The sequence below is a fragment of the Eptatretus burgeri genome, chromosome 3, assembly GCF_056783735.1.
Source record: "Eptatretus burgeri isolate ZD-2024b chromosome 3, Ebu_testis_v1, whole genome shotgun sequence".
NCBI lineage: Eukaryota > Metazoa > Chordata > Myxini > Myxiniformes > Myxinidae > Eptatretus > Eptatretus burgeri.
The window spans coordinates 80,448,817-80,474,563 of record NC_140963.1 but is presented as its reverse complement, the minus strand read 5'-3'; the positions used below and the strand labels follow the sequence as shown (position 1 = coordinate 80,474,563).

Genomic DNA, 25,747 nt, shown 5'->3' with positions numbered 1-25,747 from the left:
CAAAATGTGCGCCTCACCAGCGGTGCATCTCCCTCTATATACAGCTTTAAACATCGCACAGGAGTCAGAATTCAAACTGAGGCTTTGCATCCCTGATGCAAAACATAACTTAAAAGGATTGTAAAATAAACTACATGTACAAGGCCTTGTTGGAAAACCAGTGTTGCACGACGGTCGAAGGGGAGAGAAAAAGTTGTACTAAAGCTGTCGGTGAAGTAAATGTGTGCTCAAAGTACATATGTAAACAGTATCTGCAGCATCAACTAAAACGCAAGAGCAAAATCCAAGTTTAATTACATATACAACCGAATAATTTAACACTACTGTCCATTTTGGTGAAGATGGATTGGTTGAACAGACTGGGAAAAGGTAGTTGTTTTTTTAATGTTAGTTTAGCTATATTATGCTTCTGAGATTTAGCATCATGTGTACGATTCAGTCGGCAAAACAGATGGCCTATCGTGAACTTGACAACTTCACCCCAAGTGTTTAAGCACTTTTGCTCATGTTTGTGCAGCCACAGCTTTGACAAAGCAGTGTTAAAATCTACATGCAAAATAAAAATCCTACAACTTAGTGCGTCAAACGGTCTACCTAAGAGTATTTCAATCCCCCCCCCACCCCGGTATTCCAAACTGTCTTGCTTTGTGCCCTCAATTCTCTCCATGTACCTAGCAACGAACAATACTGCACCCAGAAAATGAGGCCAATGAGAAATTGCAAACTGGCCCATCCAGTTCTGCTTGTTTGATCTTTAACTTTTCTTTTTTTTAATCTTCCAATGACCGACATCATCTTCAATTCAATGTGGAATTACATCAGCGCCAGCACTATCAAAAGGGACAGTGCAAACCTGAAGGCCAGTGGTAAATGCGTTTGTTGCAGTGTAAAGTGGAAGGATTATACATGAGCCATGCTGAATGAAGCCATACAATATACAGATTTAGTCAAGTTGCTCTTCCAAATACACATGGGAAAAAATTGAGCACGTCAAAAAAAAAAAAAAAAAAAAAAATTGTCGTTTGCATATTTGTTGGGGTGAAATTCAAATGTCAATGAAAAAACCCTCCATGCACAGACCACATTTTCCATTCATCACTAGACCAAGGCAATTCTGCACACTCAGGATTTAAAGCATGGTCGGGCTAGCAACTTAAAAAACACTTTCAGATGGTCAGGGTTTGGAGAAGTTAACAAAATCATTGCATACTTTAATTAGCAGACTATGTTATTACCCCATGCACATGAAGAGAAAAGCAGGGTTAAGCCATCGGTTCATTTTGTCTGTCTGTCCACAAACATCAGTTTAAGATCGAGGGAAAACTTAATTTTAATTGAATGTTATATTTTGAACATTAATCGGAAAACAAACCTGTAGTTGAGCACTACTTTGGCTTTGAATTAATCCCGATTGCACATGCACAGAGAGGAATGAGAATTTTTTTCTTTTTCCTCTGTTGACCTGCCTGGCAGTCGAACAAAATTGAAAATAATTCCAAACAGGAAACTTAGTTTTTCGTGACATCATAAAGGACACAAAGAACAGGAACGAATAACTAATGTAACATTCATATTAAATAAAGTGGTGTAAAAGAGACGCTGCATCAACGGCGGTAAACGTGAAAGTTTTTTTTCTCCTGAAACCTTCAAATTCCATTTTACTTCAGTTAAATTATATACTTGAACACGGTAAACACAAATCGCCTTTTTGGCACTTTCAAAAGCCTTCTGTTGAGCAGTACAGCATTTTATGTCATGGACACCAATAAAATTTGTCGCTCGCAGATCATGCCCAGGTCCTTGTTTTTTCAAGACTGTGCGGTGTCGGGTGTCACATGAACTCACTAGTTATGGCCTGTAAAATATTTAGTGAAGGCCAAAGTTGGCAAATTATTCGGATGGACAATGTGGGGATGTACTACAGGGAAGCTTGACATCAACTTGGCTTTCACTGGACCATTATCAGCAGATTGGTCCACAATCAACAACAGACCGATGATGTTAAAGACGGGCCTCAACCTGTGTGAACCAGTACGATGTCCAAAAGAGAAAATGCTGTTCTAATCAGGCTCATCAGACATTCCTTTTGCCACAAGTACAGTGATGCAGACTGAATGGAATCTCAGATCTCCCTAAAAATTTTGCCAGGACAACTGTCCAGGATTGGATTTGTGTTGCAGGTGACAAAGCCAGCAGACCAATAAGATGCCCTCTGGTTCGCCCAGAACAAAAAACAACCTGCTTCGCAGTGAGCCGGGCATGTCAACACTGGTGTTGCATCCAAGAGGAATTTGCGTTGGTCTCAGAATATATTTCTCCTGCACGTGATCGATGATATAAATCTGGTTTGGCGCCAACCTAACAGCTTATACGCCCAAGAAAATACAATTGTCAATCCTGTTTATGGGTGGATCCGTTGTCATATGGAGCTGCCTGTAACGATTATAAACTTTGCCTGTCACTTGCACATACAGAGTAACCCGAAAGGTGAAAGTATCGTAGACACTCTTTGATAACCACCCATTTCTCAAAAGACGTGTGTTAATGGATGACAATGCTAGACCACCATTCTCATATGGTGGAGCCCCAACATTACACAATGCCATCACAACATTGCCCACTCTGCCCAACAAGGAGTCCCAATTTAAATCCAAGTCAGCAAATTTGGGATATTCTTGGGCACAGATTGAAGAAAATGGACCATACTCTGGCACAGTTATGGCAACAACTTCCTTTGGATTCTCTGGTGGCTTCTTCTGGGAATGAGGATGGTTGCAGCACCCATTTGTTCTCGTGGTGCTTACACACATAATTGACCTTTTGAGACATTCCATTGTGGCATCAGCGAATGTCATAATTGACAACTCTTGAGCCCAACATCACTTGGTGTTTTCAGCAGCTCCATTGTAACAACAGTAGTTGAAAATAAAATCTAAATCAGTGCCATGCATTTCAGACTTATTTTGTGATTTAACAAAAAAATTTTAAGAAACAAAACATTTAATCTCCACTCATTTGTCAACATGCAAACTTTATCAATATATTTCTTTGATAAACGTTATGGTTGATGAATTTTATTGGTTAGTGCTACGATCCAGATAACCTAACCCGTGCTTAACTTTCCTCCATGTGTACACTGTCTTTACCATCTCCCAACCCACAGTGTGGCAAGGAAATAATTCCCACATATTGTACCCCTACTGCTGAAAGGCATGCAATGGTTATGAGTTTAATAGCAAAATTTCCCAAGGAAATGTACTGCTGCAATTGCTGTCCAGTTAATAATTTCAAAGTAAGAAGGGTCACTGGCACAAGCTTCCCAAAAGCTGCACCTCTCAAAACAAAATTATTTTTGGAATAAACTTGGGGAGCAATTCCTTAATTCAACATAATGACCAAGCCTAAAGTTATTCATTCCTTCTTTCCTTGCTGTTTTCTCTTCTTTCCATTTTGGCAAACATCATGGGATGCAGCACCTCCCTCTTCCAGCGGAATTCTCTCGCTCGCTTCTCCTCGCCAATCCTGTAGAGACCCAAATGATGGTGGAGGAGGGGGTGGTGGCCCACCAGCACCCTGAGCAGCTTCATGCTGCAGGGCTCCCAACACATAACGAGACAGCTCTTCAACCTTGCGCCGAGTGTTTTGAATTGCTCTCATCTGTTGCATCTTCTCTGTGAGTAGTTTCACCTTGCGTCGCCGCAGAATGGCAAGCTCGTGCTCCAAAGCCAAGAGGGTGTCCAACTTACGCTTACGACAGTTCTGCGCTGCTACTTTATTCTTGCCGCGACGGCGAATGTCACGTATCAGTGCCATCTGTGCTTCTGACAGACGGTGGCCACCGAGAAGTGTGTTAAATTCTTCCACAGGGAGGTTGACAATCTTCTTGTTAGGGAATGGAATTTTCAAGGCACGAGCTCTTCGATCGTCACGAGACAACTGCCCCTCAAGTCTTCGCAGGTATTCCCGCCTGACAGCTCTTCCTGACATTTGAGCTGTCCAATCACGCTGTAAAGGGTGGTGGCCAGACCTTAAAGGGTAATTGTGATCATGTCCAATTTGGTCAAGGTAATCAGGAACTGTAAAGGGATCACGTGAGCGTGCATCCATTCGACACATCTTGCTATGTTCTGGCAGGTATCCTCCAACGGCACCTTTTTCTGTATCATCAGAGAGTTCACCCAAGTCAGAGTTGTCGTTGTCATTATCATAATCGTCATTCTCTTCATCCTCTATGTCAGACTCCCACTCAGCCATCATAGATTCACCATCACTCATGCTGTGACGTCCAGCAGAACTGCCGCATGTTCCTGGAGATAATGCCCGAGGACTTGCTGAGTCAAGGGAGAGGCCAGAGTCTGAATCAATCTCACCATTGTGTCTTATGGTGGACCTCAAGACCTCCACCACTCTAGCACTATATGAACCGCCATCACAGCTCGTTGGAGAAGCACTGCTTACTCCACTATCTCCAGGTCCTGAGTGCTCCAGTAAACCAAGTTCGTCCAGGAATGTTGGATCGATCAGCCTCCCAAGAGCATCCTCTGACAGGTCAGCAGGTGATATGTAGTCTGCTGCCTCGAGGGCAAAAGCAGGAGGTAGCAATGGTTCAAAAAGGCTACTGGTAACGGTTTGTCTATCTTCTCCACATCCCGACGAGCCAGCTGGTGTCAAATGGTCCCTTGCCTGGACCATGTCAGAGAAGACAGCAGTATCCAAACCCTGTCAAAACAATACCCCAACCCCACGTTAATGAGTTCAAAGGTACTTGCATTGTTTTGACAGTTTTGAAACCTCTCTTTCGGTACATTTATTTTATGGGCAGTAAAAGCAACAAGCACAATTTATTCATTATTCAGCCTTGGTATAATCATTTTTTCCAAGATAAAATGTTTGAAACATTTTTCTGGGGTTGCAGTCATTTAATACAAAGCAGGACTTTTAATTGTAGGTGACTCCAGAAGTTAAGCAACAAACCTGTTTCATTTTATACTCAAAAATAGGACCGCACATCCTGAAGCGCACCTGAATCAGGAGCAACAGTCACTCAAACCCCCTGCAGACCCCTGCAAGACACTTTTTAGATCCTTGTGGAGGATCTCTCAGTCTTACTCACGTTGTTGTTCTTCATCTTCTTCTTGTGGACTTTTTTGTTTCACAGCCTACAGTTTTCATCGAAACTTCCTGAAACTTAGTATATGTATATATGTAAAAATACCCTGCGCAGACAGTAACCATCTCCGATTTTGAAAATTCCTCCAAGAAAAAAAAGTTATGACATCAAAATATCTCCGATAATGGAAATCGCCGAAAAAAATATCTCCGAAACTAGGCAAGCTTTTTGAATTCTGTTTGCAGGAATCGAACAGGGCATTAGCAGAGATGAATTACCGCACATATGATACATCACTATGATGTCACATCAATTTTTATGACCATTCCTATTTTTTTGACATTTTTTGTTTCACAACCCAGAGTTTTCATTTCCATGAGGTCAATAAACCAGATTACAAGTTTCATCAAAATCATGTGTTTGGTTCAAATGGTAATGACTGAAGTGTTTACAGACTGACTCACCCACTCACTCATGGACACTGCTCGATCGCACAAGTTCACGGGAGTAAAGTCCAAGTGGGCTAAAAATAAAAGGCTGCAACAATGACAAAATTATATTTACACATCGGCCCATTGAAATGGAAATGTTACTTTTATTTCGGAGTCAACGCTCACGAAGGAGCAAAAACAACAGATTGAGTTTCTACTGACAATGGGCAGAAGTGCAAATTTGACAAACAAACATGAGCTGCAAGGAAAAGAGTTGATCGACTGATGCTCTGAGGCATTCAATCACTTACACCTATCTATCTTCGCACAAGAAAACTATTTTCTTTGCAAGTGATTCTAACTTTGGTAAAAGGAAGAAGCCACAAGGTGTGTGCATGTGGGCATTGTTCCTAGTTATGCAAGGGCTTGCACAATGAAAGAGGGAGGGAGTAGATGGTACAGCATATCATACTCACTGGGGAACAAGCAGAAATGAAGCAAATAAAAGAAAAGCCTCCACTTGAGGGTGGGAGGTGGAGACATCATGAATGTGTACGATCAGAGGTGGGGATAGAGAGAAGTTAAATGCCACCACCTGGTGTCCATCATGAGATTGGACTTGCATGGAACCCATTTTTGAGATGGTAGAAATGGTGGAAAAAGCAGAGGTGAAAAGAAAGCCTCGACTTTGGGCGATTACTTCTTGGATGAACATTTGCCCTGGCAAGAGAAGGATTATGGAGAAGGGGTGAGGGCGAGGGAGCATGCAAGACTGGATGATGCAGCAGAAGACCAACAGGCCACAAACCTAAAAGCAAGGAAAGAGCAGCAGACTCGCAGTCTTTTATCAAAGATTTGGACATCAAAGACTTCTGGGGTTCCAGGTTGCTCCGCATGTATTGCTTGTTTCTCGAGTTCCTTCTTCCAGCTGAACAAAACAAAGTTTCCCGGACCAGATACATTATGTTTTACTGTTTTATTTACATTCCTGTGTTGCTGGTTGTGTTTTCGGCCAATGTTCCAAGCTAAACCATACTCAGTTGTGTTGAATTTATGTACCTGGTAAAATCTGGCCTATTCGTCTAGGGCTGGGTTAGTCGGCTTGCTGCTTCTGCCTCTGTTTTTGCTCCCAAGTATCGTTATTTCTGATCCCTCATCTTAATCCTTTTCCTCTCCTCACTCCAGGAAATATACAAAGAAGTAAACAACAAAAAAAAAAAACTCTCTCTCTCCAAAACAAACAAATTACCACCATCAACAACCTAGAAAGTAGAATTTGATACAAATGCTTCAATGGATATGCCTTTGCCCACATTAGATGTCAACCCACTGTTACTTTTGATCTCAAAGGTCACAGTAAAGATAAAGGTCCCTTGAGAGAGCGAGAAAAGTGAGAAGTAGTAGAGACAACATCAGATGCTTTTGAGTTATGGTCGGCAAAATTATTTTGAAAGGGAATGTGACTTTTGACCTTTTAAATCTAAAATTGAATCGGTTTGTCTTTGTATTACAGTCCATAAGTGTGTCAAGTGTGATTGACATCTCTTGACTGGTTCATAAGTTATTGTAGTTACAGATTTCAAATGAAAGGGCACTTGACTTGGGTGTTGTAGGTACAAAGTCCCATTCCTAATCTTCATCAACGATCTCTCAGACTCTGAAAAATTCTCTATCTCTTTGCAAATGACCACCCTCTACCATGACATCACTAATCCTTCAGATAGACAGGCAGGAGCCTCTTTCCTCTCTTCAGACCATGACAAAATCAGAAGCTGGTCAAACACTTGCAATATTTCTCAATCTTGACATCCTTCACACTCTTACTGAAAAGGACCATATCGCAAACTCTCCCATTGACCTTCTTAACAATACACTCAAACTCCTTGTTCTCACCATCAGTCATGATCTTTCTATAGCAAACCACATTTCAAAATTGTCCTCAAAGCCAGTCGACAACTGGGAATCCTCCATCGCACTGTCACGGGTCTGGGTGGTTAAGTTAATCCCCAGACCCAATTGTGGTAGACGGGCAGTGAACACCGACCAGGCCGGATCACCGAGCGGTTTTCCTTGGGAGGCAGACGTGATCCACAGAGATTATGGCGCATGCGGTAGGGGCAGGGCGGCACGGGAGCACAGCACAAGGGGTTTATACTCGAACCCACACCAGATACACGGACACAGCAACTTAAAATAAACGGGGATTTAATGAAAAAATTTTACAAGTATTTACAAGGGTAATAATTCAAAAAGTAATTATAATATGTGAAGCAAATTAAACTCCAAAGTTGAGACGCCTCTATATACAGACTAATACAGACAATCGGAAAATAAAAGCAAATCCTCCCTTTATTCTGGCACTTAGCTTTGTCCGACATCCAGAGATGGTCTTTACTGAACTTTGGGATTGAGGCGCTTCATCATGTGTGGGAAGATGCACCCCAAAATGGTGTCGAGCCGCTCTCTGGACAGGAATCGTACGCGAGGTAAAATTTGTGAAGCGGTATTCAACATCAGGGCTCACCAACTGCCGTGCAGCCTCCTCAATCGCGCTTGCCGATGCCGCTGTTCTCTGCAGAATGGCACCGCTCCCTTCAATGATATACACGAGGCTTCGAGGTCAGTCTCTCACGACCCAGCCAAGAGTCAATGGCCAGCATCTTGCTCCACCACACGAGCCAATTCGCCTCAGCACGAATACGAGAATCACAGCCATTTTGGCACGCCGAGAGAGCAAAGCAAGATCCTCCATCCCAGCCATGTTCCTCTCGCAACTCCCACCTCCCTTCAAACCTCACCCTTCTTCCACCTTCGGGCGTGGTTTGTTGGCATGATAACCCGGGAAGGCGGGGCTTCTGTCTGTCAGCACTTTTGGCTTGCTTGTTGTTGTTGTTGTTGTTGTTATAAAAACGCACTTCTGTCATGGCTGGCTTGTAAATACAAAAACGTAGGTGATGGGGCAATTACAAAATGGGGAAAATTGGTCGTAATCCCACAGCATCCCCCCCCCCACCCACTACACTTAAACTCAGTTTCCCAACTTCATTTACATCGAGACGTCTCCTACACGTCCACGGACCAAGAAACTGTACAATCCAACTTTGCTATGAGATTCCTCCATCTACCCCCACAACCATAACAGTACAAAGTCCTGCCTTGGCACACCTGAACTGTTATCCACCTCCAAGGCCTTCATCTGCAGTTTGATGGAGTATTGCTCCCTCCTCTGTTCCAGCAACCCTGCCTCACACCTCGCTCAGCTCAACTCCATGAAAACCAAGGCATTCAAGATCATTGGGAATCTCCCATGATGAAGCCAAGTATAGGCCTATTACTTTCTCATCGCAGACAGGTCAGTGGTCTTCTTCTTCTGCCACCTACTTTCTGGTCTTGCACCCTCCCCGTTGTCTGTTGGGCACACGCGGTCCACTCTCAAATGTGCAGAAATTCACCAAACTTGGGTAGTTTATGATCGCCACGTGGCAAGGAGATGCAAGAGCAGTATCATTTTTGGCCACGCCCCCCAGAGTGGGGTGAAAAGATCAAATACCACAAAATGACAGCCCCAATTTGGAGGGGAGAGGGTTCCATTAATAACAATATGTTAACTGCGTGAGTGGAGGAAGTCAGAAAGCAAGGTGGCTTTGTATGCCACAGGCAACGAATGTTTGACAAGTAGATCAGGATGCCAGACTGTTACATGCCTAAAATATGTCCAGGGAGACCGTCCTGACATTGATTGGCATTTATGGACTCAAACTATTGTTGACAGAAGAATAGCAGCATGTCATTTTTTTTCCTTCTTTTTTCCCCATAAGGAAACCTCCCTTTTGCTCTGTCTAAAGGTAAAGCCTGAAACACCAGCACTTTTATTTTTTGTATACAAGGTCAAGGCTCTTGGAGGAGCTAGAACACTTAACGAATCAGGATGCAACTGACCAAAAGCAACGGTAGAGAGAGAGAGCATGAGGGGTGAACCAACAGTTGGGGTGAAGGACAAAATAGAGGGAGACTTGGACAAATGAAGGGTGTGGGGAGGAGTGAGGGGTGGGAGGGAACACAAGATGGTCAATATGGATACAAAAGCAAACTCAGCAAGGAAAAACTGGAAATTTGGACGGATGTGGGCTTGGGGGTGTTGTGGGAGGTTGACGGGGGGGGGGGTAGAATAAATGACCCTTTTTACAGCCATTTTTCCCTGCTGTGCAGGGGTTTGGCTTTTTTTTGAGGCAATGTTTTTATGGCCGGATGCCCTTCCTGACGCCAACCCTGGTCGCCTCTTACGACACACAGGGATATGGTACACCTATTCTTGCCGGGGCATACACTGGGACCAGTACACTGGCACTCGTTTCGCCGACCTCGGAAGGATGACAGGCTGAGTCAACCCCCTGGTGTTAATTCAGCAGCAAAGGGGCTTGAACTCAGGACCCTGGGATCCCAAGCCGCAACCCTAACCACTAAGCCAACACCAGGCTTAGGGGGGGGGTAGAATAGATCATGGTATTCGGTGGGAAGGGATGATCTGAGGTGGTGGTGAGCAGCTGTATTGAAGACCTGGAGGAAAAACTGAAGAGGAGGTGAGCAGAGACTATGGATTTTGGTAGTTTCATCACAAGGGGTTGATGGTAGACCACGTGCACCCTGCAGAAACCTGGGGTGGGGGAAGCATGGAAAGAGCAGAGTGTGCAAGACCATAAAGGAGGCAGAGACCAATGACCTGTCTGTGATGGGCCCATCGATAGCTTCATTGCAGTAGATTCCAATCATCTTGAAGGCCTTGGTTTCCACATCATCAAGATGAGCAAGGTGTGAGGGCAGGGGTGCCAGCCCAGAGGGGAGAGCAGTACTCCATCAAGCTGAGAATGAAAGCCTTGAAGGTAGACAGGAGTTCAAGTGTGCCAAGGAAGGACTTTGTACGACATAGGATGCCCAGTCGGCAACTGGCTTTGGAGGCCAACTTTGAAATGTTGTTTGCCCTTTGTCATCTTCTAAGGCAGATAACATTTTATACCTGCCAATTAGCCTTGGCAGCAATGGTTATTTCCTAAACGATGAAACCTAATTAAGTATAATGGACCTTCCGCACCCCACCCCCCCCCCCAAAAATCCGATTTCTGCTATGTAATGGAAACTTGAAAGAAATGGAAAAACAAACACTTTTGTTGAGCAATGTACCCTTATAGAAAGATCCACTCTTCCCACCCCTGCTCACATTGTTGAAAAAAAAATAAACAGACAAACCTCCAACTCTGAGAGAGATAAGAGTTCTTGCCAGCGGGACTCAAGCTCCAGCATTTCATTCCCCAATGCTCCAGCAGTGGAACTTCCATCACTGATCATTTCAGAATGAACATTTTCCTCCAGCTCATCATGCATGCAGGAGGTTGACTCAGAGGCAACCTGTCACATGAGTGGGGGTGGTAGAAGCAAAGTGGGTGGGGAAGGGGAGGGTGTGACAAACAAGATTGAACTCAGTTGCCCTGTGCTTGGGATAATTTGGTTTACAGGTTGGTTAAGGACAAAACAAAAAGTTGATGTAACCTTTTCATTAGCAGGGGGTTCCAAACATTTTCCTTTTACCCAAACAACTGCAAATTCTTACAATCTCAATACCATGCACAGCTACGATCAACATTCACCTGTCATATATGCAATCACAAAAAATGTTTGTCCTCAGAAAAATTTCATTTTGTGCATTTACCGAGTTGGGACTCATGTGATACCTGGGCTTAAACATTGCAACACACTTCTCTGTATTATAAAGGTGTTGTGCGTGCGTGCGTGCGTTAGCTTGAGTCTACCCACAATTTCAACCTGAAAAATCATATGGCTGCCATATTAGTGCTTACTAATGTTTGAAGCTAAATACCTCTTCAGAGCTGTTATATTCACAACCGCCACAGCCTCCCTATTAAGTTTTCCCTTCGGTGTGAAACGACAGTTAAAAAGATTTTGAGCCGATAAGCGTCACAGGCCTTGTGAAGATGAGCCTCGGTGCTCGAGGAAGCGGTTTGTTGTTTCTACACTGCCCACTATGTGGCATTGTTTCAAGCAGGGCTTTTACCACGGAGGTTACGCAAGTCCTTGCTATTATTTCCGACTTGTCCATACTATAACAGGAGCTGTGCATGCATGCTCCACCCATTGGTTGGAGTTCACCTGACTGCCCACAATTTCTATATTTTACCCTTTCAAACTTAGAACCCTTTCTCTTAAGCAGCACTTTTACTGCTGAGGTTACACAGGTTTGCTAGAATTTCCAATTATTTTCTCAATTGGGACAGATTTCTATGAAGTCAGTGATGGCATGATAGGGGAGGGGAGGGGAAAGCGTTAAATATTCTGGTTTCGATGTCGGAATTCCCGTTTACTTTTATGAGCAGGGGAAGGGTGATAATGGGAGGACAAAGATTGGACAGAGTTGGGAGGGGGATTGACACCTTAGAGTTGGGGGGGGGGGAGGGTGAGAAAATTTGAGGACTTGGTCACATTTTACATTGCACGGATAATGCGCAGGTCTCTGCTAGTGAATCAAAAATGAGTCATTGTTAGCAAATATTTCCCATAAAACTGCAGAGCGTTTAGAGGAAGGTGAGCAGATGGTCATGCGCCAACTATCACAACCGATTCAATTCTAATTGACATCGGAGTGAAGTAGATCAAGCAGTTATCCCATTGCGTGAAAGCATTTTGTCCTTGTGCTCTTATTTCAACATCGGACGCAGCATAAAGTATTCGCTGACCTGTGATGGAGGTGCCAAGCTAACGTCACCGTCTAAGAGCTGCAGGTATTCCTCCAGGCTCATGTCCACAGCATCATCCGCAGGTGTGGAGGCAGGCCTCTGCACATTCGGACACAGCAGCACATGTTAGTGAAGCACTTTGCTCAAGAGTATCAAAGGTTTTGCAGGAAAACCCACAAATTGGGTTCGTACAGGAAAGGTCGTAATATTTCATGTATCTACATTTATACAGCAATCCCTCACCAACTGTGGGTTAGCCAACCACGGTTTCCATGTAGCCACAGTCTCCACTTTGTATACCATTTTACCAACCGTGACATGAAGCGTGTCATCTGTATCACTCCACATTCTAATGTATTCCTTCCCTCAGCTTCCCATCTCACCACTGCTCTCAAAGCTCTTCCACATTGTGTTCTCGTCACGTCCTGACAGGATTATATTTGCTCAATATTTTTTTACATTTCTTGACCGTTTCTTGTTCATCTTACAACATTGATTTTGCCATTAACTATGAAGCTAAATGTGTCATCGTTTTCATAGCCCCCTAAGCACGCATCGAGTGTTCGTGGTAAAGGTAATAAGAAGGTGAAAAGGGCAAGGAAGGCCATGACCATAGAAAATATATTTGAAGTGCTTGATAGGTTAATGCGTGGGGAGACTATCAGTAGGATGCGTTGTGGGGATAAAATAATCCTCAATTCGCACAATATAAAAGAGTGAAGCTACGATAAGAGCAAGTGTTGCTGTGGCACATCAGAATGCAAAAGTGTCTCATATGCCACACGACCATAATCAAGCAAAAAAAAACATGGGAAAAGCTCTAACTATATGGATGGAAGACCAGGCAGAACCCCTCCCTCTTCCTTGCAACAACCACCCCTGCCTCCATATCATAGTCATCAATGTTGTAGACTTCAACCCTCATTACTGAAGATAAACACTGTAAAATGTACATTACGAGACCCCCCCCCTATTTTTCGTAAGTTTTCGTTTTTCCGATTGCAGTTCTGCCAACCACGGGGGTTTTCAGGAACATAACCGGTTGGCGAGGGATTGCTGCCCATCAAAACATAGGAAAACCTAGTTTTGTTTTTATCCCACCACGAGATTAAAATGCTCCTTTTTAGCTTCATTGAGCTTGAGGAATCCAATCAAATACAGCTATTCAAAGCAAGTTTTAAGCCATGATATGAATGGCTTTCCAAGAAACACCATACAACATTTTTCTCAGAGTGCAAGAGGCTGTACAGGGGAAGCATAAGTGAAATGGTAAACAAGTGCCTGGGTGTGCCTTCATTTCCTGCCTGAAATGTCCAACTGCAGGTTTAACAGCTTCAGCACTTACCGGTTCATGATAATAGTTTTCTTGTTCCTGCAAAGCTGGGAAGATCTCACCGTCAGCATATTGGGTCTCACACCGAATACCCTGCAGGTTCACATTCCTCCTTTCAACCGGCGCTCCTGAAGCCAACGCAGGCCTGCTGACCTCAAAGCTTGCACTCAGATCGACATCCTAAAGCAAAATGAGAGCAAGATGACACATAATCTCACAGTAACTAAACGGCCAGACCAATTGAGCTATTCATGAAAGGCAAACCAAGTTAACAGTTAAACTATACCAATCATGCACCAAGGTCTCCAGAAATCAAAAGGTTACTTTTCCACAAGTAACAGTGTATGACACTGTGCTTTGAGGTACCCACAGTGTGTTGCAACACTGATAGCGAACAAAGAATGAACGATTAGCTTTTCAACAAAGGGTTGCAAGGAAGATCCATCAAATGCTTTGAAATCAGGAAGTGGATATTTTTGCCAAGATTTACACCTGAATCGCCAATTAGTTTGGCACCAAAGGATGGAGCAAAATAGTTGATGTCATGACAAGAGGATACGAGTGGCAATAAGACTCCACTTTAAATTATTTGGGTTAATTATATTTGTGGGGTCCAGATGGGAACACTAGCCTCGCCACCCGTGATTTCCTAGTTCATGTGACAATTTGTACCCATGGTTCATGATGCCAGGAACCCAGGTTCAAATCTCAATATACCACAAGTTTATCGATCCGTTGCTCAATATCTTTGACATTCATGTAAAAGTACACCGTCTACAGTCTTTGTCCTATATGTGGGATCTGTGTAAGCACCTGCATGAGCACTACACTAATTAAAAAGAAAAGCTGACGTGCACAAAAAAAAACTCAAATGTTTTATTCAAAATTTACATGAGATGCATAAAGTATAGGCTCGTGTAAGAGTGAGGTGACAGAGGGGAGAATGCAATGGACCGACAGTGGGGACAGCACTTAGAGGCAACAAGGGAATTAATGAACAAAGAAGAGGGAAGTAAATAGGCACTGTAGCAACTTGGAAGATGGGGAGAGGTAGAGGAGAATTAGTGAGTGTTGAGGATTAGAGAGGGTGGAAGAAATTTGTAGTTACCGTTCGCAAAACCTAGTCAGAAAAAACGATATTTATTTTGCAAAATCACAATATCTTGGAATTGTGAAAGAAAAGGGTGAGAACCATGTTTATTTGCAATTACATTTAGAAATCCGAAACAATCTTCTTGTAAAATATGTTTATTCTTTATTAGAAAATACATCACGTCACTTTGCTGACAGAAATATTAAGTGGGGAGGAGTAAGGAGGGGAGAGGAGAGGAGGGAAAGAGGTGGGTGGATAGGGAAAGAGGATGAAGGATAGGGTGAGAGGAGGGAGGGGAACGACGAGGGAGGGGGATCGAGGAGGGAGAGGAACAAGGAGGGAGGGGGAACGACGAGGGAGGGGGATCGAGGAGGGAGAGGAACAATGAGGGAGGGGGAACGACGAGGGAGGAGATTGAGGCAGGGTTAGGTCCGAGGAAGGAGGGAGGAGACTTCAGTGGCTGCCTTCATTTTCTGCTCATGGACCTTGTAACATTTCAGGACATTCTCCATCTCCCTCCACACCTTGGAACTTCTCATGCAGTCGGGATCATGTTCATCACGAATGACTCCCTCAGAATGATGGAGCATAGGATGCAGAAAGGCAAACCACCCACCCCATCACAACCCTACGTGTGGAGTATTCGGTTAGTGGGGGATCTTAGTGCAGAAGTGTGCACATCCGGATAAAAGTGTGAATTTTGGCACACAAGTAGTTTAGACCTTGACAATCAAAAAAATTGATGGAAGCACTTTGACACACCCCTTTTATGGCCGCAACCTTGGATTTCAAGATGGCCGACATCGAAAACCTATTTTATTCTATATCTCCGAAACTAAACCAGCTGGAGAGTTCATTTTAGTGGCTACACCCACATTTATGGGGTCTAGGAATCATATGGACTAACTCTGAAAGGGCTCAGGTGGCAGCCATCTTGAATAAGTCGAAAATTCAAAATGGCTGCCATTTGCTACTAACTTTTAATGATATCTTGATAACCAAACAAGCTAGGAAGATAAAATTGGTGTCTACACCCATATTTGTTGGGTCCAGGAATGTGATGAAGTCAATTTTAAATAGCTCAGATGGCAGCTGTATTGAATTTCTAAAAAAAAAAAAAGGCTGCCATTAGCAACATAATACAATCACATCTCAATGCCTGAGCAATTCGCTTATCTTATCTTGATCACCGAACAGGTTAGGAGGATAAATTTGGTATCATTCATATTAATTGAATCCAAGAATATAATTATGTAAATTTTAAAGAACTCTGCTGATAGTCACATTGACTTTCTTAAAAATTCAAAATGGCTGCATTTGCAAAGTACAATCAGTAATATCTCAATAACCAAACAAGCTGAATATTCAATCTGGTGTCTATACTCATATTTCTCAGCTCAAGGAATTTTAGATAAATACAATATTAGGAAGTCTAACACATTCAGTTTTGTCATCATTGAGGAATTAACAAAGATGTCTTCATTTTATATTTTTCAGGGCTTTGGTCATGGTGTAAAGTACAGTTTTCTGCTGAAAAGTAAAGGTAGTACATTATGGAAGCTGCATCTAAAGGGTCCTTGAACTGGAAGTTGTGCTGCTTGTGTCAGCAAGAGACTGATGAGGACGTTCGATGCCATGCCAATCAGAAGTGATTTCATACTTCATATGAGACATTGGAAAAGGACTTGTATAATCTCAAAAATGTGAATGCACTGCCAAAGGGTATGGAAGTGCTAAAGGCCTCCAACATGCTGTCTAACAAAGCTGTGTTTCACAAAAGCTGCAGAACGAACTATAATCAAACGATGGTGAAGCGTGCTGAACTCAAACTGAAAATAACTTCTGAGGAACAGGTTGAGGTGCAGAGGCCTAAAAAGACTAGGTCAATGGTCACTGCAACTGTTAGTTGTGTTGAATCAGATGCATTCTGTGTAGACAGAATATTGAGGGGGAGAGACTACACAAAGCTTCAACAGATGCTGTCGACTCAACTCTCAAGTCATGGGCAATAAAAACAGAAATACAGAACTCTTGGCCAAACTAGCAACAGCTTCAGATTTGCATGCAATGGACGCGTATTACCACCGAACTTGTTATGTCAGACTTGAAAATGCTGCACGATCAGTGGAGCGAGCTGAATCTGCAACACAGTCTGAATCTGAACATTCTTTTAATCCACTTGTTGTTGCAGAGTTGGCGGCATATATTGTTGAATCAAAGCGTGTTTTCCCTTTGAACGAACTGAAAGTCCTACACACCACTAAAATGAAGGACCTTGGCAGAATTGTTGACTCCAAAAGCATTCACTCCACTAGGTTCAAAGATAAGCTATTGAAAATTGAGCCTGAAATAATTGAAGCCAGTCAAGGAAGGGGTTGTGCGTCTATGTTGTGTTCAAAGGAAATTGCTGGGACGGCTATTGAGACTGAACTGAAAAGTCAAAATGAAGTGGGCGACAATGAAGCTCACTTGATTGTTCAAACTGCCTTGTTCTTGCGCAATCAGATTTTGTTTGAACAGAAGCCATTCGATGGACACTTTTATCCTGACTGTTTGAGGTCACCAATCACAGAATCTTTATTGGCTTTCATGAATGTGGTGCTTCAAGGTCCTACTGGTACTAGTCAGACTGATGTCAACAACAATGAACCAGATCTTAATTAGCAAAGATCACGTGTTGCATGTACTCTGTCTCAGCTGATGATTTTCAATACTGCAAAGCGAACACGAGCTGGGGCACAGATGATGCGACATAGCAAGGAACGTGAAACACCCTTCCCCCTGAACGTTGGATTTAAACTTCACGTCGAGGGCAAATTTAAGTATCTGATTAACATATTTGAGAAGCTCGGCCTCGCCATCACCTACATTAGAGAGCAGCAGGTCAGCAAATGTCTTGCTGCTGCAGTAAGTGAACAAATCAGGACTAACGGAGTAGTGATTCCAAGTGACATGAGACAGAATGTGTTCACAACTGGGGACATGGACAATATTGATCAGCACAAGCAATCCAACTTGTCAAAAGTTGAGTTCCATGGCACTCTGATTACATTGACAAATCATGTTTCAAATGAAAACCCAGGTGTTGTCATGGAACCTCTGGACATAAGCAAAGTGAGACAAGTCTCAGAGATCCCAATTGCCAGACTTCTACACTATTGTGCCACCTGCAGAGCTTGATGCGAACAATGATGTTGTTCTCAAAAAGACCAACAAACCAGTCAGACCAGGGAGAGACAGGATTGAATTGGCTAAAGCAAAATACAAAACATGGATTAATCATGCATCTGATATCATTCTCAACAAAGGAAGTGAGCTTGATGATAATGACAAGGTGACATGGGCAGGCTTCAGTTCTAGTCGTATGCATGAAGATACCGTGAAGCCCAGGGCGATAACTGGTGTGCTTCCGATGTTTCCAGATAAGGCAGCATCCATTTCAATGGTCAAGCACACAATGTGCCTTACAAGGGATGCAATCCAGTTTCTCAATCCAGTGCAAACACCTGTTCTAGGGTTTGATCAGCCAATATACGCTATTGGGAAACTAATCCAATGGAAATGGTCAGACACACACTTGAGTGAGGACAAGTTTGTACTGATGCTTGGTGCCCTGCATACTGAGTTTGTTATTGAAGCGATGGAAAGCAAAATGACTGAAGGTTCTGGTATGGCAACTATGGCCTGCAAAAGGCAGGCATTCTCACCACTGGACGTGCAGAGTCGTTTTCATCACAACTGGACCACTATCTCAAACGGACAAGGTACATGCACCAAGTATTCCTCCTAGCCTTGGCAATTTTGAAGAATGAAGCATACACACATGAGGGTTCAGGCACTCAGGAGAGTTGGGAAGATGCCATGAAGATGAAGTCAAAGATGTTTGCCTATTGGTGTATGGTGATGGACATTGAACTTCTGCATTGCCATTTTGTCCGCTCCTTGCGTGAGGGGGATTTTGCCCTATACGTTCAGGTAATCGATGAATTGTGCGATTATGTCTTCATCTAGAACCATGTGCACTACTCGAGATGGCTCCCTGTTCATGTCAAGGATATGGTTGAACTTGAATCGAAGCATCCCGAGGTTCATAGGGAGTTCATGAAGGGAAATTTTGTGGTACAGAAGAGCCCAAGGAAGTTCTCCCTAATACCAAAGGAATGTCTGAAGATTCCAAAGGTTTCTGCAGGTCCTGGTGTGACAGACAGCCATGGAGCAGACCACAAAGATTGTCAAAGGTGATGGTGGAGTGTCCAAAATTTATGATTCTCCTGACACCCTGGAGGAGCACATTTTGGCTCTTCCTGAGAAACTCAGAGCCATTGCCGAGTTTGAAGAAGCAGCAGAAATCAGTGCTGAATGTCCAGACATAGGACATCATAAAGAATCTGGAAGTCTTCAACATCGCTTCAGCAAAGATGTTCTTTCTCTGCTTGAAGTTATGAGGGCTCAAGGTAACCCTTTCCTGGACGAAAGTGGTCCAGACTTCATGACCATGGATACAAGGTAAGTCATGAGTGCAGATTTAGCAGAGGCTTTCATCAATGCCATTGGGAAAGGGAAAGAACTGCATGAGAGCTATGTCAGAGACTGCCTTGTAAATTGTTCTGTTCCTCTAACAGACACAATCAAGAGGAACTTCGTCCCTACCTTTGCTAAATCAGAGGAACTGAAGAAAAAGGAGAGCAAAGTTTCTATGCTCAAGCATGATGCTTCACTTGTGACACAGCTGTTTCTCTCTGTGTAGTCAAGACCAGATAGTGACCTTGATGAGTTCTTTAGGTACGAAAACAGGTAGGACCCACCTGCCCTATCAGATCAAGGGAAGCTTCAAGCTGGCAAGAAATCTGATATTCTGGAATGTCTGAAGATTCCAAAGGTTTCTGCAGGTCCTGATGTGACAGCTAAAGTTCTAGATGGTGCAGCAGTAGTTCACATGGTGCAACCAACCAAGGCAAAGACATTTGAAGATTATGTCACCTGCCACTTCATACCCTACCTCTCAACTTCAGCACAAGGCAATGTGAGGAGATTGGACTTAGTTTGGGACACATATCCAGAAGATACTCTCAAGCTGCAAACCCAAGAAAAGCGAGGATCTGGATCAAAGGTTGCCCGCACTGTTGTAAAAGGTACAACTCCAGTTCCATCCAGTTGGAAGCATTTCCGACAAAACAGTGAAAACAAAGTTGGCCTGTTTCAATATCTAAGCGACGAAGTCACACATGCATCTGCAACTATCCCTGGGATACATTTATATGCCACAAAGGATGACACAGAGTGTTGGTGAGTGGCACTGCTGACAGATTAGAGAGTGACCTACAGAATATTTCACCTTGCAACCACCACGAAGCAGATGGAAGAATGTTCCTTCATGTTAGTGATGCATCGCATGAAGGGCATTCCAAGGTGATGGTTCGTACTATTGACAGTGATGTGGTTGTTATCGCCATTAGCATATTTGAAAGACTTGGACTCCAGGAACTTTGGATAGACTTTGGTACCGGAAAGAATCGTCAATTTATTCCAGTGCACACAGTCGCTCAAAATCTAGGACCACAGAAATGCCACACTTTGCCTCTGTTCCATGCCTATACAGGTGTGATACCATCTCACCCTTCTTCGGTATTGGAAAGCGAACTGCATGGGCAACATGGGAGGTCTTCCGCAGATCACAGATACCCAAACTGTGCTGATGGCTCATCCAGAGGAGCTAAGCATTGATAGTATTGTTACGGCTGTGGAAATTCGCAATACACCATAAAGGGTCCTCAGGTGAGATATATCGATAAGTTCATGTGTCGTTAGCCCACACCCGTTGTTTAGAGGGAATATGTGTGATTCATCTGGGCTGCAACGCTTTGAGTTCGCCATTTTTCTTTCTATATCGTTATTTTGGACCATTAAGCCACCAACAACTCAAACACCACCACCTTTGCCTCTTTACCTCCACAACTCCATCCCGCAAACATCGCTTCACCGCCATTCCCAAACGACGCCCGCCAACCACCAAACCACCACAGCAAACCCCCACCACCTTCGCCTTTCTCCTTCCATAACCATCGACCCCACCACCAGTCAACACCGAACGTCGTACTGTCCGAAGCCGTTCGGTGATTGCTGCCGGACGCGGCAAGCCGTGAGTGCAATGGGTGCCTTTATGGGAGAGAAATTCAGATCAGGAAGGCTTCAGGCCCCTTTTCCTCCGTCCAATGGGCGAGCGTCGGGCGGTATGGCCCCACCTCCAAGCGCGATGAATGGGAATTATTTACGAGAGAGAAATTCGGATCAGGAAGACTTCACGCCCCTTTTCCTCCGTATAATGGGCGAGCGTCGGGCGGTATGGCCTCGCCTCCAAGCGCGATGAATGTGGATTCTTTACGGGAGAGGAATTCGGATCAAAAGAGGCTCACGCCCCTTTTTGCAACACCAATGGCTGAACAGAGGGTGGCATGGCCCCGCCTCCAATCGTGTTTTGATACTAAAATCTGCATGCAGGCCTCCCCCCCCCCCCCGGTCTATAAAAGACGCGAGTCTGTGTGAAACTCAGAGTTGTAGTGTAGGGGTCGCTCATCTCGTCGCTGGGCTCGTCTCGTCATTGGAATCGAGCCACCTTCGCTTTCACAAGCGACCAAGCCAGCCAGCCATTCCCCTCGCTTGACCCTTAGCATCACCAATTCCCCCCCATCCGTGCTGAGATAGTGCCGGTGGCCCCGTTCATTCCGCACCCGAACCGTGGTGCCGACCCAACCGTGCTGGCGCGGAGCATGCCGAAGAGGGCTCACCGACCACGCCAGGGGGCACGGAGTCAGGGCGCAGCTGCGCGGACATTGCGGCTTGCCCGCCATCACGTCACGAGGACGCGGGTAAGACCTTTTCGGTCTCGTGGACCTGGCCGCTCCTCCAGGTTCCGCGCATATTTTGGTCCACGGACCCCGTCTACCTCCCTGCCTATGGGGAGGTCTTTCCTGTTTATTTGGCATGCATGATGTGGCGCCGAGTCCCGACAAGTATAATTGTTGAAGTGTAAATAATTATAGTCGGTAGTGGTGCTTTTGCTTTGGTTGCATTTTCCTTTTTGCTTTTCCCACATTGATTGCATGGCTGTACATACGTGCATGTGTATGAAATAAAAGTGCTTGCTTGTCAAACTGTTTCCCGTTTCGTTGCGTCCTTTCCTCTGTTTGAAAGTTCCATCTTGCATCACGTAAGGGATTGATAGTGGGTTGAAACACCCGAGAAGTAATCTGAACCAAGCCTTTACCAAGCATCTCACATCTTGGATCAGTGTCTCGAACCACAGCAGGACTTACCTGATGCCTCAGACTGGGGGTGGGTGAAGGATGAAAAGAGCAACGTGTATGCTCCACTCTGGACTGTACCACCAGATGCAAGTAAAGCATGTGCACTGCTTTTTCATTGTGGGTACACTAAAGTTTGCAGGGGCAACTGCAAATGTTCAAGAGCAAGTCTGCGATGTACACTCCTCTGCCGATGCCAAGGTGGTTGCATCAATAATGATACCATCTAATGGTAGTTGACATTTGTTGGAACTGCATCTCTTTGTCAATGATGATTCAGCAGACTAGAGTCAGTCAATATATCCGCCCGACTATTCAAAATATTGTGCAAATGATAGCCGATCAATGATTCGAATAGTTGTCATACTTGAATGTGCTCCATTGATACTGAATCTAAAAACCCGGTATTAAAGCAGATTGATGTAAGGTACATCATTACCTTTTGCAGACATATACGTTTTAAGTTGGGAATGTCAGTTGTCTTTGATATTGTAAATAGTCAGTGAAATGTTATCATGCCAGGCATTTTTTCATTCATTGACCTTGCGAGCTTGTATCTTTGACATATCATTAAAATTATGGCACATGGAACTGCCTTCTTGATTTCCCAAATAAAACTGTATAACAATCAAACAACTTTTTTAATTCCTTGACGGAACAAATATGCATGATGATACTAGATTGATTTTCCTAGCTTGTTCAGGTATTGGGGTTTCATTGAATTATGTTGCTAATGGCAGCCGTTTTAGAAATTCAATATGGCTGCCACCTGAGCTATTTAAAATTGACTTCATCACATTCCTGGGCCCAACAAATATGGGTGTAGACACCAATTTTCTCTTCCAAGCTTGTTTGGTTTTCAAGATATTATTAAAAGTTAGTCCCGAATGGTGGCCATTTTGAATTCTCGACTTATTCAAGATGGCTGCCACCTGAGCCCTTTCAGAGTTCATCCATATGATTCCTTGACCCCATAAATATGGGTGTAGCCACTGAACTGAACTCTCTCACTGGTTTAGTTTCGGAGATATAGAATAAAATAGGTTTTCGATGGCGGCAATCTTGAAATCCAAGATGGCGGCCATAAAATGGGTGTGTCAAAGTGCTTCCATCAATTTTTTTTGATTGTCAAGGTCTAAACTACTTGTGTGCCAAAATTCACACTTTTATCCAGATGTGCACACTTGGGTTGGTTTTCTGCACCAAGATCCCCCACCAGGTACCTCAAAATACAATACAGTGTATATACCCCAGCAAACAACAAAAAGCTCAAGTATCACAAATGGCAACATGGACTGAACTTTTGCTTCATGGTACAGACAGGGTCAAATCACACACCATGTATTCACAGGCCCCTATACAGGGTGTTTTTTATTTATTTATTCGAGAACCCTAAATACACTACATGGCCAAAAGTATGCGGACACCTCTTCTAATTAGTGGATTCAGCTATTTCAGCCATACCCATTGCTTACAGATGTATAAAAAAAAAAAAAATCAGCAGACAGCCATGCGATCTCCAAAGACAAACACTGACAGGAGAATGGGTCATACTGAAGAGCTCAGTGACTTTCAACATGGTACCGTCATGGGATGCCACCTTTCCAACAAGTCAATTCATCAAATTTCTGCCCTGCTTGAGCTGCCCTGGTCAATTGTAAGTGCTGTTATTGTGAAGTGGAAACATCGAGGAGCAACATCAACTCAGCCACGAAGTGGTCGGCCACACAAGCTCACAGAACGGGACCGCCGGGTGCTGAAGTGCATAGCGCAGAAAAATTGTCTGTCGTCGGTTGCAACACTCACTATGGAGTTCTAAACTGACTCTGGAAGCAACGTCAGCACAAACACTGTTCGGCGAGACCTTCATGAAATGGGTTTTCATGGTGGAGCAACCGCACAGAAGACTAAGATCACCATGCGCAATGCCAAGCATCAGCTGGAGTGGTGTAAAGCTCACCGCCATTGGACTCTGGAGCAGTGGAAATGCATTCTCTGGAGTGATGAATCACGCTTCACCATCCGGAAGTCCGACGGACTAATCTGGGTTTGGCAGATGCCAGGAGAACGCTGCCTGACCAAATGCATAGTGCCAACTGTAAAGTTTGTTGGAGGAAGAATAATGGTCTCGGACTGTTTTTCATGGTTCAGTGCAGGCCCCTTAGTTCCAGTGAAGGGAAATCTTAACGCTACAGTATACAATGGCATTGCAGACGATTATGTGCTTCCAACTTTGTGGCAACAGTTTGGGGGAAGGCCCTTTCCTATTGGTGTAGTAGATAGTACAAAAATCGTGCAAATTATGATACAAGCATCAAATTTGGCATTTCTGTTCTGCAGGGCTTTCTGATCAAATCTGCCCGATTGGCCATTTGAAAATCCAAATTTTGAAAAAAAAAATAAAAACTTCAAAAAAAATTGAAGTCACAGCTGGCTGAAATTCTTGAATCGCAAATGAACATCCCAGACAGAGAACCAATGGGAGATGCAGTCATCATTGATGGCTCAGCACTTATCAATGCTCTACCTCCACGCACTTCAAAGATATTTGATGACTATGCTAAAGAAGAAATCATCCCAAAGGTGGAATCCTATGGTGCCACGTACGAGAGGGTGGACGTAGTGTTTGATATGTACAAGAAGTCAAGTCTGAAGTCCGGGGCAAGGTCGAAAAGGGGGCAAGGAATCATAAGAAGAGTGACAGGAACCAGTAAGACCCCAAGTAACTGGAGAAGCTTTCTTCAAGCTGACGGGAACAAGACTGAGCTGTTTCACTTCCTTGCGGAAAAGATGTGTGAAGCACAGAAGACAAGCACAGTCATTGTCACAAAAGGAGAAGATGCCATTAGCAACACAAGGAAGTCACTGGATGCTATGTCTCCATGTTGTCATGAAGAAGCTGACACTCGAATATTTGTACACGCCAGGGATGCAACGACGGATGGTGGCAAGGTCATTATCATTAAGGCTAATGACACGGACGTACTGGTCATAGCAATATCAGTAACTGCCATCCTTACAGGAACTAGGTCTTGAGAACATGTGGATTGCCTTTGGCCAAGGAGCCAAGGCACGATGGATTCCAGTCCATGAGGTAGTTTCTGCAATAGGGCCTGAGAAAGCGAGAGGGATCCCATACTTCCATGCGTTCACTGGATGTGACGTCATGTCTGCCTTCCACGGTAAAGGGAAGAAAACTGCATGGCAGACTTGGAACGTCTTTGATGATGTTTCTGAAACATTCACCAAACTCAGCCAACATCCAACATTGATTCGTAATTTGAACTTTTTTTTTTCTTCAAATTTTTCAAAATTTGGATTTTCAAATGGCCAATCAGGCAGATTTGATTAGAATCCCCTGGAGAACAAATGTGCCAAATTTGATGCTTGTATCATCATTTGTACGATTCTTCTCAAAAATTGCTGTTATCTGCCCCACTATATTTCAGCATGACAATGCCCCCATACACAAAACGAGGTCCATGCAGAAAAGGTTTGTCGAGAACGGTGTGGAAGAACTTGACTGGTCTGTACAGAGCCCTGACCTCAACCCCATCGAACACCTTTGGGATGAATTTGAACACCGACTGAGCCAGATCTAATCGCTCAACATCAGTGCCTGACCTCACTAATGCTCTTGTGGCTGAATGAAAGCAAATCCCCACAGCAATGTTCCAACGTCTAGTGGAAAGCCTTCCCAGAAGAATGGAGGCTGTAATAGCAGCAAAGGGGA

At 43.9% G+C, this 25,747-nt stretch overlaps 1 protein-coding gene across 1 annotated transcript in view; it reads right to left on the bottom strand.

Moving 5' to 3' along the window:
- The window catches only part of LOC147030285 (endoplasmic reticulum membrane sensor NFE2L1-like), a 68,676-nt gene that overhangs the window by 176 nt on the left and 42,753 nt on the right, over positions 1 to 25,747 (bottom strand). The window contains exons 2-5 of the mRNA XM_085874182.1: positions 13,633 to 13,800; positions 12,288 to 12,386; positions 10,786 to 10,944; positions 1 to 4,719 (exon numbers count right to left, since the gene is read on the bottom strand). The exon at positions 1 to 4,719 is cut by the window's left edge and continues 176 nt beyond it. Of these exons, the coding sequence (XP_085730308.1) occupies positions 3,412 to 4,719; positions 10,786 to 10,944; positions 12,288 to 12,386; positions 13,633 to 13,800 (1,734 nt within the window). The 3' untranslated portion in view covers positions 1 to 3,411. The remainder of the gene's footprint in view (positions 4,720 to 10,785; positions 10,945 to 12,287; positions 12,387 to 13,632; positions 13,801 to 25,747) is intronic.